Below are 18,919 nucleotides of genomic sequence, written 5' to 3' on the forward strand. Positions count from 1 at the left end.
TTCTTCTTTTTTTTTTTAATGGATGAGTTTATCATGAAGTAGTTAATTGACACTTTGAAGGAGATAAGATATAGGACAGGCAAATTTCAAGACTGGAAACTTGATACATAAGATCTGCATATGTACAACACTTGGGCAAGAGAACGGAGAAGCAAGAAATAGGAAAGAAACGTTCAGGGAGTTTGGATACACATGAAAGCCTTCTTCTCCTTTAAAGAGTATGTTTGATAATGAGCCTGGTGATGAGACTTCCACCCAATCCCACACTCCCACCTCCGGCAAGCGCAAGGGGCTTCCTAAGGGCTCATCCTTCCAGAACAGCTTTTTCAAAGATGTTACTTCATTGGTCAATTCCTCTAGGAAAGACTTTTCTTTTGGGGGGGGGGGTGTCTTTTTTCACTTTTCCTTTTCTGTGAAAACTGAGCATCTTTAGGATTGGGTAGCTTGTAGAAGTCGGTCTTGGTCTCTCCCCACCGCAAAAGGAAAACAGAACGCCCACTATCCGGTAGTCGATTTCTCAGTTAAAGAACTTGACAGCACTTACTATCTAAACAATTTGAAATGCAGACTATAAATAGCTTTGACTTTATCAATAAAGAAATACCAATAGTAAAAACAATAGCTAGCATTTATTGAGCATGTACTATGTGCCAGGTGCCATGACAAGCCTTTCGTGTGTGTATCACAAGTAAACGTCATATTAACCCTAGAGCTGACGTTTCCCCAACTCCCTCGTCCAAGCCGCGACGCCGCGCGTGAATGCCCATGAAACAATCTCTTGAACTCAGTAACATGTTGTTCAGCCACAACTCCTTCCAACATTACTCTAATTCTGTTTAAGCTCCTTAATTCGATCAAGGTTGTGAAAGCTTTTAAAAGGATTTTCAGAGAAGACCATCCTATTTGCCAAATATTTCTACCTAGTTTGAACAGTTGTTAAATCCAATTAATGATAAAATGCTACGTTTAAATTTTTTTTTTTGCTGCTTACACTAACACTCATATACACACTTCCTGTGTGCCAGACACTGTCTTTCAATTTATTGACTCAAACTCATTTACTCCTCACAGTAATCTTGAGGTAGGTTATTGTCTCTACGTGAGAACTCTGTAACTTGCCCAAGGTCACACAGCTAGACTGTACTAGTACTGGAATTTCCAGTGATTATTTTGACTGTTAGTGTTATTTGAAATTATGAATTTCTCAGGTTACAAACTTAAAAAAAAAAAAAAAGCTCCGGCTTTTGCTAATCGTGCCCGCACTCTCGTAATCACCTCGGAGATGAAAGATTGGCTGGTCTGACATTATTTACCTATCATCAACACAAAGAAATAGTGAGGCTCTTCTTATCCTCTTTTCTGAACGCCTGGTCAATTAAAAAAAAAAAGCGATTTCTAGAATTATGTCTTTCAGATTGAACTAAGCACTTAATTAAATTCCTTTATGATCATATTGCGCTAGACACTATATGAATAGCGTAATTATCGAAAGTGGAATTTGGAGGATATTTATGTTAACAAGATGATTTTAGGGTTGTCATGGAGCAAAAGGAAAGCGAGTCAGCTAAGTACTTAGTGCTGAAAACACTACAGATCAAGATACTTTTCGAAGTGGTTTTTTTTTTCCTCTACATAAGAACTTATTTTTATGCCTAAGAATTTTAGACGTATCTTCTCTGGAGCCCTAATACTGACAAAGAGCATAAGTGCCAATCCATCGGATCCTCACTATTGTCCCAGAAAGGAATTCAGCATAAATCATGTCAACCCATCGCATTTCACACGAAGCCGCCAGGGCAGGGACACATCCAGTAAGCAGGCCTCTAGGAACAGCACCAGAGCAAAGCTCCAGAGAGCTCAGCGCAGGGGTTTTCAAACTGCAGGCTGCAAACTCAACTGTGGAACCCATTTAGTAGGTTATAACCAGCACTTTTAAAAATTAGGATTAAGCAGAACAGAAAACATCAGGGTGTCTCACTGTAGTAAGGTGGTTTTCTATTTCTGTCTCCTACGTGCGTCTGTGTGTAGGTCATGATATTGTAAAATGTATTCCTAGTTATGGATTTTGGGTCTGCAAGTTTGAAAGCCACTGTTCTAATGAGTCCTAAGTGATGCGATTTTCTGGTACTGAGCTCTATTTTCAATAAAATAGACTGCTGGATTCTTCATAAGTAGGCCAGGAGAGCCAGCGGTAATAAATGGATCATATCATAAAAGGAACGTTAAATTTTATCCAGCCCAACTAATCGCCCGGCATACGGAGGCTTCTTGTAAGATTCCCAGTACAGAGCCTGTTTGTTCCTTTGTACATGACTTCCAACTTTTAGAAAGTTCCTCACTAAGCCAAATTGAAATAGAGCATAAGGCTGCCCTTTCACAGGACAGATTTTCATACATGTGAATTTGATTCTATGTAACCTCTTCCAAATAAACACAGGTCCGTTGTAGAAAACTTGGAAAATACTAAAAAGCATAAATGAGAAAAATTATTCATAACCCGACAACCCAGAACTCACAACTGGAACCATACTGGCTCTACCTCCTTAGCCTGTTTTCTCCTTAATACGTAACAAATATTTTCCTCTTCCCTATATTCTTCTACAACGTGATTGTCATGGCAACATAGCATTCTAGCAGATGGCTATACCATAACTTTTCCATAACTTATTTTTAAAACCCCCTTGGGTTGGCTATATTATTTCCAGATTTTATTATAAAGATATTAATGGGAACATCCTTCTATGTCAAATACTTGTGATAAGTGTAGATTAGAATTACTAGGTTAAAGATAGGCAAAGTTTAAAGGCTCTGACAAGTATTGTACAACTGTCCCCCCAAAAGTTGTGCCAGCTTACTTTCTCAATGATGGCACAGAAAGTGTGTTTACCCTTAACTTCACCAAGAATAGGCATTAATTTGCTTTCCATCTTTGCCAGTTTGGTACCCCCACAATCTAATCCATTTTAGCTTATAGAAGTAGTGAAAGCTAAATCCTTTTTGACCTATATTTTGGTCATTTTTCTCTCCTCTTTTGTGAATTACCTGATCATGTCCTTTGTCCAATTCTCTTTTGAGGCTTGAAAATAACCGATTTAGCTCTTTAAATATTTGAAGAAGGCTCTTATGCCCAGTGGAACTATTATCTCTGTTGATTTCAATACTAGCTGCCAGACTTCCTTTAAAAAGCTAAAGATCATATTAGCTAATAGAGGGACTAAAGCCTGCGATGTTTTTTGCTTTCCCATAAGATCGCTTTGCTGAGGAATACAGCAAATGGAAGTGATATGAACTTTGTAAACATAGATGGAAAATGACAATTCTTATAAAGCTAAACAGCAGAAGTTCCTATTACACCGAGAAAATCAATAATAGCAGTAAAATCCTCCCACCACAGAGGAGTCAATGATCTTTGCTACTCCCTTCCTTGGACTACAAACAAAATTTTGCCCAGTTGCACTGAACCTAGGACATTTTTATCAAAACACAAACTTTATACCATCACGAACCCCCAGGAAGGGAGAGAGAGCTTCCTCTAAGTCAAACAAACGGATTACTTACTTCCCTTTAAAGCCCTAATAAAAATGCAACCCCGAATGCCTTAAGGAGCCTCAGAACCAGTTGAAAGAGGAGGAAACCAAGTATTTTTTTAAAGTTCTCACCTAAGTGAGATATCGGCACCTCTGAAATGCCCCATTCACAGCTCATAAAACAAGGGGTGGTTATCCTTATTTTCTTCCTTTCCTTCACATCTGTCCTTCCCCCCTCACCGCGTCCAATCCAGATGCTTTCTGAATCTGTCCATTCCTGCCACAGTGCCTTATTTCAGGCCCTTACCATCTTGCTAGGACTATTGCAATAGCTTCCCAACCATCCTTCCTACCCCCTGTACTACCTTAAATTCATCCTCCATACCAACTCTAGACACGTGCCTCTAATAAAAATTTATTCAATGGCTCCCCATTGTTAGAAGATCAAGTTTCCAAACTCATTGTTAGCACAGCACAAAACGCCCTTTGGATCTACTGATACCTACGGCTCTCCTGACATTTGGGTCCTTAGAAGAAATGCTGTGTCTGCTCATACTGCCGCACTTCAGTATATGCAGTTCCCTCTTCGAAGAAACCTTCCCTCTCTCCCATCATTCTGATGTTGCAACCTGGATGACTTGGCTGAAAGAGGACCTCCTCTTGGAAGTGTTTTCTGATCAATTCTCCTATCCCAGGCTGGATTCAGTGCCCTTCCTTGGTATCCTTAGGACATTCTGGAAAAGTTAGTAAATGGGTTTGCCTATTTGATGTTACACCTGGCCCAGGGTGCTCTAGGGCTTCCAGCTGCCCAGTCACATGGTGTGGTAATGAACTGTCTTACCGGGCTCCCTGGATAAAAGAGAGAGCTCCTGGCGTGTCCTCATCATCTCGCTACGTACGTCTAGCAACCAGCACAGTGCCTGGCACATAGGAGACACTCAATTGCTGCTAGCTGGATGACTGAACTAACTCCATAAAAGTTATGATGTGTTAAAAAAGATTCACCTTATTACCGTCATCTTTGACAAACCAGATAAATCAAAGGGTAATTACTGGCATAACATAGGCTCTTCATTTTACAAGAGGATTCCTGCATCCTGGATTTTAAAAATGTCCATTTCTTTTACTGAACTTGAAATAACATTTGCCATACATACAATTTCACGGACGCATACCTTTCGTATATGATAAAAATCCATTTATACAGGCATTTAGTCCTCAGCTTCTGATACTGCTATATACATAGTAAGCATTCAATAAATACCTGTAACTTTTTAAGAGCCAAATCTTGGGTTGGCTGCTTTGCTCACAATTGCTGCCTTCCGGGAATGCGGTCGCCGTATACTCGAGGAGGGGGCCCAATGGTTACGTGTATGGGATCCTGTCCCTGGCCAGAGTAGATTAGTTTAAGAATGAGCACTTGACCCAAGCCAGGCCAATCAGTATCTTTCCCCCAATTTTTTTTTTATTTTAGGATTAAGGAACATATAAATAAATCCCTTTCTAGTAGTGGCAACTGCCAGATGTAAAACCAGATGTTAAGACTTGAGAGGTATTGGTGGCCATGTTCCCTGCCATGTGCAGAAACTTCTATGTAGCCCCTCTGAACCAAAGAGAAAGAGCCACCATGGAGAAAGAAACAGAGAAATGACCAGAGTCCAGTTGATGACAGAAGATACTGGGGATGATGACAGTCTGGGTTATGTTCACTAACTGGTCCCCTGTCTGAGGCTCTGCTGCACCTTTGCCCTCCCCACAGTTTGAGCGTGGGAGATAGCCCACTCCCTTCTTGTAGATTCCCGGAAGCGGGCTCAGGTTGGACCCTGGTAACTTGCCAGCAAAGGAAATCCTGATGGCGTGAATCGATAAAGGAAAACTGATTCCCCTCAATCTTCTCCCCACTAAGCCTTTTCACTCGTTCAGCCAGGTGGTTTGGCAAAATGAAGGCATGGGCTAATTTACATTAGGCCCCTATTCAGAGAGAGAAGGAAGGTATTCACTTTGAAATACATTTTGAGCAAAAGTAAGTTTCAGGTCATACGTGCCAACGCAAATCCCAAGCACTCATCAATCACAGCGTCACGTGTGCAAGGAACTTATCCTCTGCCCTTCAAAAGACTCCCATGAATTAACTGTGGGTCTGGAACCTTTGTGGGAGTGACCAAGACCCAGAAACTGCAAAGGCTCCTTTCTCAGAGTTCTCCTTCTGGATCCCTCGATAAGGCGAGAGGTGTGCGAGAATTTTCTCATCTAGAAGTGAGTTTTCCTAATGAATTCAACAAAAACAATGGCAACGTGACAGTGCTTCAGCCAGATTTCGAACGCATACAAAATACATACAAGTCGAGACACAGAGGATCCCTGCTGACACCAATCTTTCAGACCAGCTCTAGAGCTGGCAGCGGGAGCTCTGCTTGCTGGTGTCTCCCCCTCGAGGGGCTGCTCCTCCAGGCTACAATGGCAAACCACAAGAATGTGCACAGACTAGCTGCCTTCTAAGAACCCAATGGCTGGTGCCCACCCCTCCCCATGCTTACGTGGGGTGGCAGAAGGAAGCTGGTATATAGACTCATAGGGCCCTGGCCATCGCTTTCCTTTCTGTGACAGCACTGCCTCCAAGGGGCACAGACGTTAAAGACCCGGTGCTCCAGGGGGGCCTTAAACCTTGGTGCTCTGACTGCCCCTAGCTCGCAGTCTTCCTTTCCAGCTGCCCCGCGCCTCAGCAGACACCTGATTCTGGGGTGTGGCAGAGCTTTTGGCCTTTGGCGCTCCGCCGTGGTTCCGGCTGTGTTTGTCTCTGGCTTGCTGCCTGGAAGCACTGTCCCTTTGGACAGAGCTCTCTCTGCTCTGACTGGTCCCCTTCCGGGCTTGGGTCTCTCTGACAGGCTGCTGGGTGGAGACCTGCTCTGGGGAATCCAAAGCAGTCTCTCTCTTCTGAAATCTTCCCCTTTTATGAGCCTCTTCTCTTCTCCTCAGATGCTCCCTAGGAGCAGAATCATCTGGTCTTGACTCCGCAGAGGATACCTCGCTCTGGGGAGGTCCCCCGTGCAGGGGCTGACCCTCCTGAGTTGGGTGATCACCACTGAGGGTAGCTTTATTTTCTTGAGACAATCTTCCAGAATTCTCTCTTTTCAAGGATGGTCCTTTTTTGGACACAGCTACCTTCTGAACCCAGTCATCTGAGGGACGGTTGGCACGGGCCTTTTTTCTGGAAGAATGTACCTTTTCCTGTTTCCCTTCTTGTAACTGGGGATCCTTAGGCAATGGCTCAGCGTGGGGTGGCTCAAGAATTTCTGGTGCGTGGACTTTTCTCTGGTTCCCCTGAGGACTCTGAGGCGGGCTGGGGTTAGGGTGGTCGGGTACCTTTGGGGGAGTCAGCTTACTCTGGGATTCTGGCTGCAAGGCTGTCTGATGGCTTCTAGGCTGTGCCTTTTTCAGATGCCCTGGTCCTTTAGTTGTCTCTCTTTGGATAGGGAGTTTTTTTTTCCTAGCTCCTGTCTGCTGCACCGGCTCTTGGTTTTGGGGTAAGGCCCGCATATCTGAAATCTTCTTGCTGGAGGAGTGGCCTGCTTTTGGAGCTTGCCTTTCCTTTGCAGGCCTCGAATCATGGCGAGGCCCTGTATTCTGAGGCACCTGCTGTTCAGAGAAGGGAGTGGGAATTTGTGGGAGCTTAACCACCTGAGCCTCCTCTTCCTGGGGCGGATCGGGGGCGGGCTGTGGCATGGGCTCCTGGATGGGGGGACTGATAAGAGGGAGTTTCACTTCCCTGACCTTTTCTTCCTGGACTTCCTGAGGACTGTGGTCCAGATGGGGGCTCAGATTTTGTGGTGGTTTGGAATGGGGAGGGCTGATGGGAGGAAGTTTACTGGGGTCTCCTTCCTGAGCTAGTGGAGGTCTGGGGGAGGGAGTCACAGTTTGATCTGAGGCTGTTCCTAAAGCTTCCTCCTTGCTGGGTGAGAGGAGTTTGGGCGTGGGCCTCCGACTCTGGAGTGGAGCGAGGACTTGAGGCTGGGGCAGCCTGGTGGGAGCCAGGCGACTTCTGGGAAGCAAAGTCATTGGGTCTTTCCTGTCCTGGGTCTGTTTGAGATCTGTTGAATCCCGAGGATGTGGCAATTCTGGGTAAGGAGTGCTAACCCGAACAAATTCGGCTTTGGGGGTTCCCTCCTCTAGAGGTTGTTGAGAATCTTCTGGAGATGGTCCCGGTGTTTTGGCCCCATTAGGGCGGGAAGGATCTCTTGGAGGCTCCAAGTGGGTACTGTTGGGTGGCAGATCAGCTGACTCAGTTTCCTCATCTTGGGTTCTCTGGGGGCTGAGGGATGTTGGGCCAGACTCCTGCGGAGCCTCAGATGGGGGAGGACCAGTGGAGGTTACCTTGGCCTCCCCTGATTCCTCATCCTGGTCTGGCTGAGGGCTGTGAGCTGGAGGTGGGTCAGGGTGCTGAAAAGGCCCTTGGGAAGGAACGGTGGAAGGCTGCCCTATTTTACCTGCTTTCGCCTCAGATGTCTGGGACTCATTTTCAGGGAGGTCTGTCGTTATTATTTTTGAAGAAAGATCTGATAGTTGAACGTCCCCTTCCTTCTGGTTTGGGGATAAGTCTTGGGCCTGCTGGGAAATACCGAATGCTGATGAGTTGGGCTGTGGAGGAGGCTCAGCATTGACATGGCTACTGGGAGAAAGTTCTTGATGGGTTGCTCCCTCCTGAGTCAGCTCTTGGTTCTGGGAGGGGACTAGGTTCTGATGTTCGGGGACCGGTGCAGGAATCTGTATTCCAGAGAGATGCTCTGTTATCTGGCCATCTGCTTGCAGTTTCGCCAAGCGCCTTGGGGATGGGACCAGGTGTGCTGGCACCCCAGAGGGGGTCTTCTTGCTAGAGGGAGCTCCTGCTTTAATATAAAAAGAAGTTAGCAAAAAACATCTTAACACATACTATGTAACTAAGTAACTTTAGAAATAACAAAAAAATACCTTTTCCTTTCCTGATGCACACAGGCCCTTGAAAAGAATAAAATTACACACAGAGAAGAACTGTAACCACTCCTTCCCCTTGGGGACACTAGGTGCCTAAACTGTCTTATTTAGTAGAATGTGAAACAATCTTAGTCAACTGAAACCATGAACTTCAGTAAATAATCATACAGAGACTTATTCACAGAACCAAAATGTACATCCATGTCTGAGTGTGGCAAGAACAATTTTTAAGTGAATGAGATTTGAAATTTCCACAGCTTAGAGAGGTCAGTGCTGCTTTTGATGGTAGAAACTAGAGGATGGACACCTAAGACCGGGGAAGTCCCACTTGTTTAATGACAGTCCCCTTCAAGAAACTGGGAGCTCTATGAGGAATAATCAGCTTATCAAGGGAAGGGAAGGTACGGGAAATTCAACAGGCACTCACTAAGTCAGTAGGGAATGGAAGGAGGCAAAGAACGGATCCCACGGAAGCATGAGGTGCCATGGCTCAGAAGAGCTGCTCCTAAGGATCCCTCCCCCACCCCACCCCCCGGGTCTCTTTCTCTTTTCCCTCCGAGTCTACCCTGATTTCAGCAATGGCTCTCAGAGGCCACTAGCACGTTAATGCTGCAGAGGGGGACACGTCCTTCGATCACCATGGAGCAAATTCTCCGTCTGATTCTGGTCTCGTGGGCCAACCATGGACACAATCAACTTGACAGGCACTTGTTTATGAGAAAGGCCCACACGTACTCTGGTGGCCCATATAATATCTTAATCTAGTCCTAAGGACATGGCTCTGAAATGCTGTGGTCACGGGTGGCACACCAGTGTGGAAGAGCCTTGAAGAAACTAGTCTCAGCCCACTTTGGGGGAGACCTGATGCTCAGAGACTGCAAACCAAGTCAGACCTCCCAGGTGACCCCAGGGTGGTCCATCCCAGAAGCGAACCAGGCTCCCGGCCACTACTGTCCGTTCTCCACAAAGCAGCATGAGCTTGGGCTACTCTGAGTCTTCCCTGAACCTCCCTGTCTGGACAGGTACCCTGTGCCTCCAGCTGAACCAGACGTCTCTGGGGAGAGGGTGGGGAGGCATGGGGATGAGGAAAAGCTTGTCCCCTGGTGGGGTTTCTGAGGGGATGGCCCTGCTCATCATTCCTATCTCCCTAGTTCGTGACAGTTACAAATACAAATTTAGTCAAGAAACAAGGTTAAATTAAAATATAAGAACAGTAAAAAGGTCTAGAATAGGCAAATTCATAGAGACAAAAAGCAGATTAGAGGTGACCAGGGACTAAAGGGGAGTTCTTGCTTAATGGGAGTAGAGTTTCTTTGTGGGAGGGATGAAAAGTTTTGGAAACAAGTAGTAGGAATGGTTATGCAACACTCTGAATGTAGTTAATTCCATTAACTACAATGGCATGTAGTTAACGCCATTAAGTTGTACGCTTAAAATGGCTAAAATGGCTAATTTTATGTTTTTTTTTTTAATCATACAAAAAAAGAAATTTAAAAAAATAGAAAGGCATAAGAACAGTGAAACCCAATGCTGAAGGCTCTTTCTATTTGTAAACCCCTGGTTTCTTAGAATCAGACACACAAAGATTTTTTCCCCACTTTTAGAATTCAACAACTTATCATTTGGCAAATGATATCCTGCCCTTTATTAGAGATAAAGGCACCACGTGGGGACAGTTAATTGCTCCATTTCTCCCTATTTGACTCATCATCACCATCATCATTTTCCTCTATCATTAGTCAGATCTAAATAATGATTTGCAAATATAATTTTATTTTATGATTTCTATAGCAGGAACTCAGGGTGGTAGTTGGACCAGCTTTTTAAAAGCTTTCTTGGGAGCACCAGATAAGTATTCCAGAAGTAGGCTGTAAGAAACACATGGAGGGTAAGGACATCCCTTACACTGAGTTGCGAATAGAGTGAGTTTTTTTCTTATTTCATAAAAACTGCATTGTTTGCTCAGGATTTTTTTAGTCTTTATGCTTTAGAAATGAATATGACCTGCATTGCTATAGGGAAAAAAAAAATAAGATCATCCGTACCATGGTTGATAAACATTTTTAATTATTGGTACATCTCAGTATTTTGAGGTTTTATAATCACTCGGTACCTAAAGTTATTATTTCGTATGTGCATTTAATGGAAATTCAATTAGTTTCTCCTCTGGTAAAGGTTTGCGTTTCTGGGTGCAGGCTGATGGGGCTGCTATACTCAGCTGACAGACTTCAGGCTTACTTTTATGACTTTGTTCTACTTTCATCATTAAGAGTAGAAATTAAAAACTCATTCTCAGTTACAAATTAGCAACATGAAATTACTAAAGATAAAGCTATGTATTATTACTTTAAATATCTAGGAGTTCTTCTCAGCTGGCATTGGTACAGGATTCCTGCTTCTGTGAAAACAATGCCATTGGCCACCAGGTTTCGGTTCATACTGGAGCCTACCTTACAGGCAGTCTAATCTAATGGGGAAATCCTCAGCAAATTCTAGAATGTTCCATAATATGTCACTGCCTTTGTTTTTTAGAAGTGGAAGTTCAAAGTGATTTCTCTAATCAAATTAGTGATTATCGGTGAAATTTGGAATAAAAAACTAAGGCTTCCTATTTCCAGCTCAATTTTTTAATTGCTCAGACTGTCTTTCATAGACTCTTAAATATTTTTTACTTCAATTTCTTACCTTGGACAGCTCCATTAAAGGTTCAAACTATTCCGCTATGCTGAAATTACACTGGCCTTCTCTTCTAGGGGTCTCATTTATATTTACATATGTAAGATAAGTCTTTATGTAAACATACCTGAACTACAGAACTTAAAATCAGAGGGAGCCCAGCTCAGAGTGGAAGCAAAAATTTAAGAGCCAGGCAGGCCTGGGGCGGTGACCCTGCTGGGGCTCTGGTCCCTTTCCGGGGAGTCATGACGCTCATTTTGAGGTGGTTATGGGTGGGCCCTGCTCGCCTGCAGTGAACCTGTGAACATCTGGGCCTGCCCTCCTTGGCATACACTTCACCGCCCTGAAACACCAAGAGGCCACTGGCTCTTGAGTGGCCCTAGGGCCCACAAGCCCCTCGAGATCCTTTAAAAGCTTTATTAGTAAGGACTATGCTCGTTAGAATTTTTAAATACTCACTTGAATCATGTCTGGCCTCCGCAAAGCCTCATGGGCAAGTTTATCCTGAAACCGTCAACTGAAGACAGTAACGTCCTCCACAGATTGACTACTTAAATAAAATGAGGTGGTTTGGCTTCTTAAGGAAACGCATTATTTTCCCAAACACTAAACCTGCCAGGAAAATGGGGGTCTACGGAGGCCAGTGAATTGATGTATTAATTATAAACCCTCCCCTCTCCTTTTTAAAGCTGAGGCTCTATTAGTCAATAACTGGATGACCCAGTTTCAGTTATTCGATGTATCTGAGAGGGATAACCCTTTAACAAATTCTATAACTCATACTTTCCATTAAGTAGACAGGCCTAACCTAATGGGTCCAAATAAATGAAGCTTTATTATACCCTTTAAAACGGGGGTCTGTTTTCCCAGGCACACATTATCTGGTCTATTAATTTGCCAAATGGCAACTGCACCCAATAGTCAGCGTCCTCACGGTCGCAGAATGTGGAAGGATGGAGAGCTGGAGCCCGGCTGGCTTAGAGGCAGCGTCCTCCTCAAGCGCCATAGCTAAGGACTGACAAACATGCTTCTCTCCCTTCCTCAGACCTGGTCAGGCTCGGGGGACTGACTCACGCTCATCTAACTCCACAAGGGGCTGATTTAAAAGCCAGAACGCCCACTTACTAATTTACAGCGGGAGACGGGCCTGGCTCAGGGATCAGAGCAGGCTGTGCTAACGTAGGAGAGCGCCCCCCACGGGACAGCTCCGCCCGGGGGACCGAATTAGAGATCAGAAGTTGCTGGGTTAGCAAAGACTGAAAGCAAAGAGTCAGATTTCCTCACGAGAGACTTCCACCCAGCTACCAAAGCCTCGTGAGATACACTGCGCAGCCTGCCAGGCACGGCTTTCTAAGGACGGATGCCTGACGTGGGGGACGGGAGCAGTGCTGGATAAACACACGGGCACGCTCCTCACGGAATGTCCCTCCCGTGTAGACTGGGCACAGGCCTCCAGTCCTCCATGAACACCTGTGTGCGCACAGGGCACACTGTCTTCCGGTCGTCTGCAGGCAGTAAGTCATACCCTGGTCACCTGTCTCCTAGAAGACACACATGGGACAGGCTCACTCCGATATCTGTGGGCTGTGAACCAGTTTCACACTGACCTCGTTCCAGAATTCCAAGGGTGCCTGACCTGAAAAAAGTGCAAAAGGGCACCAGCAGTTTGAAATCTGGCAAAATCGTGGCTGGGCCTGCCTCAACCTAGCCAGGATCCAACCCGGCCGGCGAACTCCTAATTGGGCCAAGAGTCACAAAGGCTGAAGCACACGAACACGCAGCGAGCCAGGGTCTCACGGCAACATTTTACAACATGCACTATGTGAAAGCACTTCAGCCCACTGGGGGCTGGGGGGGGAGGGGGCTTCTTTTTCGTCATTAGGGTGGTAAAAATACACAACATAAAGTTTGCCATCTTAGCCATTTTTAAGTGTACAGTTCAGTTGTGCTATGTATAGTCACATGGTGTGCCACGAAGCCCACCAAGCCCACGGTTCTTTTCGTCGTGTAATCGTGAAACTCTGTAGTTGTTAAGCAACAACACTCCGTTCCTCTCCCTCCCCCAGCCTCTGGCAACCATTCCATTCTTCGCTCCTTATGAATTTGACTACTCTAGGTTCCTCATAGAAGAGGCATCAGAACAGTATTTGTGTTTTTGTGCCTGGCTTCTTTCCCTTAGCAGAATGTTCTCAAGGCTCATCCACGTTGTAGCGTGTGTCGGAATTCCCTTCCTGTTTAGGGCTGAATAATGTTCCATTGTATTTACAAACCACATTTAGTTTATTCATTTGTTTGTTGACGAACATTCGGGTTGCTTCCAGCTCTCAGCTACTGTGAATCGTGCTGCATTCACTGGTGTTCAAGCATCTATGCAGGTCCCTGCTTTCAGTTCTTCTGGGTAGAGACCCTGAGGTAGAATTGCTAGATCACATGGTAATTCTACTTCTAATTTTCTGAGGAATATTATATTGTTTTCTACCGGAGCTCTACCGTTTTACCTTCCCAGGTGGATTTGGGGTGAGGTGGATTGGGGAGAACCTTCTCAACCTATCTCAAAATACTCATGTACCCAAATTCTAAGTTAGGGCTTTAGAATTCCTGGATTCCAAGGAGATGCACTGCTCTGCAGCCTATGTCGTTTGCTGCACATGCCCCATGAGGCATTAACTCTTCATTAATGGAGGACATAAACTCCATCTAGCAAGACAGTCAACTGAAGCTCCGAACAGTGAAGCAGCTTGCCCAAGGGAGCGGGAGGGCCACAGCCTGGCTCACACCCTCTGACCGTGCTCTTCCACTATCCTCTTTAGTACCCATTTGGAGGACTGTGGCAATGCAAAGAACAGGAGAAAGAAATCTATTGGATTAAAACAGCGCTACATACAAACCTGCCGAGCAGAACGCCACCTCAGCTCCCTAAGGGAGCCAGACTTCTGGAAGGCTGAGTTCTGAACCGGGAGGCTGGCCTTTATTTACCATAAACCTCCAAGGAGGCACCGGCCAGCATGTCCCTGAAAGACAGTCCTGTGAGTGCCACTAAGGCCACCCAGACAAGGAGAGGGACAGGTCCAGGGGGCTGATTCACGCAGCTCATTTGTGGGGACCATCACACCGGAGGAAGGAGGGGGATTAAAGAGTTAGAACCAGCTTGAGCCTGGTCGATGAGTACCCAAGTAGCAATTCACAGACTTGTTTTCCTGGCACGAAAGGGAGATGGTAGTACCTGCAATTGGAGCCAGATTCTTGGATGTTTCCTCAGACAGTCCGAGGTATTCTCTGATGAGATGACTCAGCTTTTGGTAGGCAACCTCCAGATCATCTACAGTAAATGAGAGAAGGTACTTTAAAGAAACAGAATCATACCAAAATACAATTCGCAACCGTAGGTGATAATTTTTTGGGCTACATCTAATGTTATGACTATTGTGGTAGGCAGAATTCTAAGACCATAATGACCCTTCACCCTCATGTAACTGCCTCTCTTCAGTGTGGGCAGAACCTGTGAACGGGAGGGGGTGTTACTCCTGTGATTATGTCACATTAAATGGCGAAAGGGATTTTTGCAAATGTAATGAAGGTCACTCATCAGTTGCGTTTGGGCCACTCAGAAGGGAGACTACCCAGGTGGGCCTTACACTTGATCGCCTGAGCCCCATAAAGGAAGAGAGTTTTCTGGTAGCACAAGAGGAAAGCAGAGACTTGAAGCATGAGGAGAATGCGATATGCGGTCAGCAGCTTGAAGACAGAAGGGCCCCATGTACAGGACCCGGGAGCAGCCTCTAGGACAGAGGGCAACCCCTGGCAGAGAGCCAACAAAAGAAGCAGGGAGACCCCACTCCCACAACCACAAGGAACTGCAGTCAGCCAACAGTTAAGAATGTACATTAGAGCAGATTTCCCCCCAGTGCCCTTAGGCTTCAAAAGTAAAACTTCACTGAAAGTTACAGACCTGCATTGATGATTGCATCAAAATATCCTGGAAATTTCTGATTGGTTTCAACATAAAGGTCCACTCTGGAGACAGCAAATTCAATCTCTACCCGACTGAATAATCCTTTTCTCCGCAAATATCCCTCATATTTTTCTTTGTTCATGGGCACCACCAGGATATATCGAGGCTCAAAATAAGAAAATTTCAAACTTCTTACACCCTGTTTGTTAAAGCAAAGGTAATAAATTAGAAACAGAGACACAACTTCGAAATCATGTTGGAGACATCTGACAACATCGGGGTAATAAGTAGTCTTGTATTAAAAGATTTATTTAGCTAAGTAGCTATTATTTTCCTGTAAATATCTCCAAGTTGGATTACTTCCCTTTGTTCATCAAATACTGTTACTGGAAATAAAAGCACTACCTGGTTATCTGCTAACCAACTACTCTAATTAACAAGATGGTTAAAAAACAAAATTGCTGGGGGCGCCTGGGCGGCTCAGTCAGTGAGGCGTCTGACTCTTGATGTCGGCTCAGGTCATGATCTCAGGGTCATGAGATCGAGCCCAGTGTCAGGCTCCACACTGGGCATGGGGCCCGCTTGAGATTCTCTCTCCCTCTCCCTCTCTCCCCACTCACGCTCTCTAAAAATTAAAAAAAAAAAAAATTGTTAGATACAAACAGGTACATTCACAGTAGTGCTGCATCTTTAGTACTGACAATTTCTTTTTTTTTCTTTTCTCAGATTTTATTTTTAAGCAATCTCTATACCCAATGTGGGGCTCGACCTTATAATGCGGAGATCAAGAGTTGCGTGCTCTACAGACCCAGGCAGCCAGGCGCCCCACTGAGAATTTCAAGTCTACATTTCAAAAAGCACCCTTGCAGCTCTAGGAGATAAAAGATGTTACCAGAGAATTAAGGCTCCTCTGCTACCCCTCTGTCATTTCCTTGGGACTAGTCCTATTCCTAAACCAGCGACCTGGTGGGCTGGTTCCTATTACATCTCCCAGCTTCTACCCAGAGCAAGGGACAGCCAGGCTCTGGACAGCCTGCTGCCAGGAGCTCAGGCCGAGAAGCAGGGCTGGGTGGCGGTCTGCGGATCAGGAGGGCTGGCTGGTGACTGCCTGCGGCGCCCCAGCAACCGCAGACCGCGAGCAAATCCCAGAACTGCTCCACGAGCACCAAGTTCCTCATCGCTGAAACGCAAGAGCCCTTCCAAATGAACTCTAAAGCTCCTTCCACCTCGATCCCACCATCAGTAGTTTAGCTCAACATTCAAAATCTTTGTGTTAAACGTTTGGGGGGAGGGGGCAGGGATGAAATATGGGATCTTTTAAAAAATAATTTCTAAAAGTGTCAATGACTAGAGCAGTTTGGAAAAATGCTTTCACTTGGGAGAATCAGGGACATCAGGCCTGGTTTATAGTCAACCTCTAGGAAATGAGTGGGAGAAAGTTCTCGGGGAGGAAGAAGAAGAAGACAGGAACCAGCCCTCAGAGAACCAGTGGACAGGAAAAAAGTTAAGCACCAGGAGCTGGAGAGTCTGTGCCTTGTCTGAGAAAGATATTTTTTGGGAAAAGGCCCCTTTTTTTTGCTTATTAGCGTAGAAACGCAGAAAACCTCCTTAGAGAAGGAAATGCAATCAATTGCAGAGAGATGAGAATTGCAGGATTTTGAAGTTAGAAAGATGACAGAGCTGGAAGAAATGTGACCAGTTTCACTGAAGTGAGGCAACACTCCGATCTAAGAAGCCAAAAAGGAATCAGTCTCCTGCTCGGCCCAGTTAGACAGGAGACAGTTTTAAAGAAGTTTCAGAGTCAACAGTAAAGGAATATCCAACCAGTCCAAATTTTCTTTTCTGTAAGTTTGATCTAACAGAATCATTTTTCTAACTTCTTTTTCTGACTACAAAACTGTTAGACCGCTCAGTGAAGCTACCTTAAAAACACGATCAATTGTCTTTAGAGATTTCACATACTTAATAAAGCTATATATTTTTGAAACAAATAAGTAGGATAGTCATGGTTTTGCTCTGGATCTGCATTGGAGAGAAACTTCTGCATATTCTAATTATAGAAGATCACTGGGGGAGATGGGATATGGGGGCAGAGAGGGATATCTCCTAAAATCTCCAAGTCTAAATTGCTCAAAGCAATGGCAACCAGCGAGCAAGGGGAGTCAATGACAGCACAGACCACAGGCCTCCCCTGAAAAATCAGAGAACAAGGCTGCCGCACTGAGCTGCCAGGCAGGTCCCCAGGGGCCGGCGCGCCAGCTCCACTGCCTGTGAGAAGGACCTTTACCTAATATCACTTTATATAAAGAGAGACCATGCCCTAAAAGAAAGGGGATAATTTAGTGAGGAAATTAACTTAGAAAGTAAATCCTGAGGAGCACTTTCTTTTCCTAGTATATGAGCGACCAATGTCTTGTATAGTAACTCCTGTCGTTGAATTGTTCATGTCTGCCCCCCCATAGGAACTAGAAGCTTCCCCCTGTGCCTGGCAGTGTGCCACCTGCATTCATAGCTCCCTCCTCAACCCCAAATATATATACACACACGCACACACATACACACACACACACACACACACACACAGAGACTCACACAAACACACACACGCATTAAAAATAAATTGATTGAATGAAAAAACACTTACTTCTATTTCCATGTGAATACAGCTTGCTAAGCCATCTCTTGCGATACCTTCTATGGTGTCCCTGTTTAATCCATAACTGTGATTACCATAATTAAATGTTAGAATGAATTTCCCCTGAAATTTGAGAAGTACAGAGATTTTCATATTACAGCTGCCATAATGAAATTTAATGTAAATAAAATTATTTGATGTCTTACTTTTATATTTTCCCATAAAACTTACAAATATAATAAGGCTGATGACGGGTTTATGAAACTTAGTATCAAAATGTGGTAGAGAAATTTATTCAGAAATCTCAGCTGGCCAAAAAAATGAAGTTTTTGGAGATCTGGTAATCGGCTGACAAAACACGTGAGGAGAGCGAAGGCACGGAAGCTTCTGGGAGAACAGATTGTTTTGCTTATTTACCCGCTTCCTTGCCAAACCTGCAGCATCAACTGGCATCACTGAGAAAGCCAAACTGATAGCTCGCCCTTTGCCTCGGCCATGTTGGCTATGCTGGCAGACCAGGTACCCCAGAAAAAGCGCCCATTCTCGAAAGCCTTGCTTTCCAAGATAAGCCTGAAGGCCATGAATTACAGGGACATCCGAAAACCTTTGCATCCTGAGATAAGCCATGAAAAACAGACCCAATTCTATTTTTCCTTATAAAACCCAGCTTTTTATTGACACTGCCCCAAGTGTTTTTCCACAGAATTGCTGTGTGCCCTATCGTCACTGGAGGTTTAAATACTGCCTTCTATCTACGTTCTGGAAGCCCAGTTCTTCCCAAAGCTGTACTCCCTTGCAAAATGGTCCAAGTAAAATATGCCTCTCAAAATTGACCTTTGCTTCGACAATGTTATATTTATTAAGCTACTAGGTCTCATCTACACTGGAAAGCTGATGACAAAAGAAGGAATAAAAATACGGACAGTCTTGGCAACTGGGGCTCCTCATGCAGGGGATTTTGAAAGAAATGATGAAATGAAAACTTGCACCGCTGAATCCCATCGGAGGGCGGCATCAGCATTAAGAACAGTGGCTGTTAGGAGTCCTTTATGCTACCTCTGCCTGCTGGCCCCAGACGTTCTGGAGATTTGGGAACGGGGGACAGGCTATTTGTTGGGGGAGGGGGCGTATTGGAAGTCCATGAGACACGGAATATCTGTT

At 44.9% G+C, this 18,919-nt stretch overlaps 1 protein-coding gene across 1 annotated transcript in view; it reads right to left on the minus strand.

Moving 5' to 3' along the window:
- Nucleotides 1-18,919, minus strand: part of LRGUK (leucine rich repeats and guanylate kinase domain containing) — a 100,129-nt gene that overhangs the window by 28,523 nt on the left and 52,687 nt on the right. Inside the window, exons 13-15 of the mRNA XM_008707581.2 lie at nt 17,768-17,881; nt 15,121-15,322; nt 14,395-14,490 (exon numbers count right to left, since the gene is read on the minus strand). Of these exons, the coding sequence (XP_008705803.1) occupies nt 14,395-14,490; nt 15,121-15,322; nt 17,768-17,881 (412 nt within the window). The remainder of the gene's footprint in view (nt 1-14,394; nt 14,491-15,120; nt 15,323-17,767; nt 17,882-18,919) is intronic.

The sequence above is a fragment of the Ursus maritimus genome, unplaced genomic scaffold (assembly GCF_017311325.1).
Source record: "Ursus maritimus isolate PB19 unplaced genomic scaffold, ASM1731132v1 scaffold_3, whole genome shotgun sequence".
Lineage (NCBI taxonomy): Eukaryota > Metazoa > Chordata > Mammalia > Carnivora > Ursidae > Ursus > Ursus maritimus.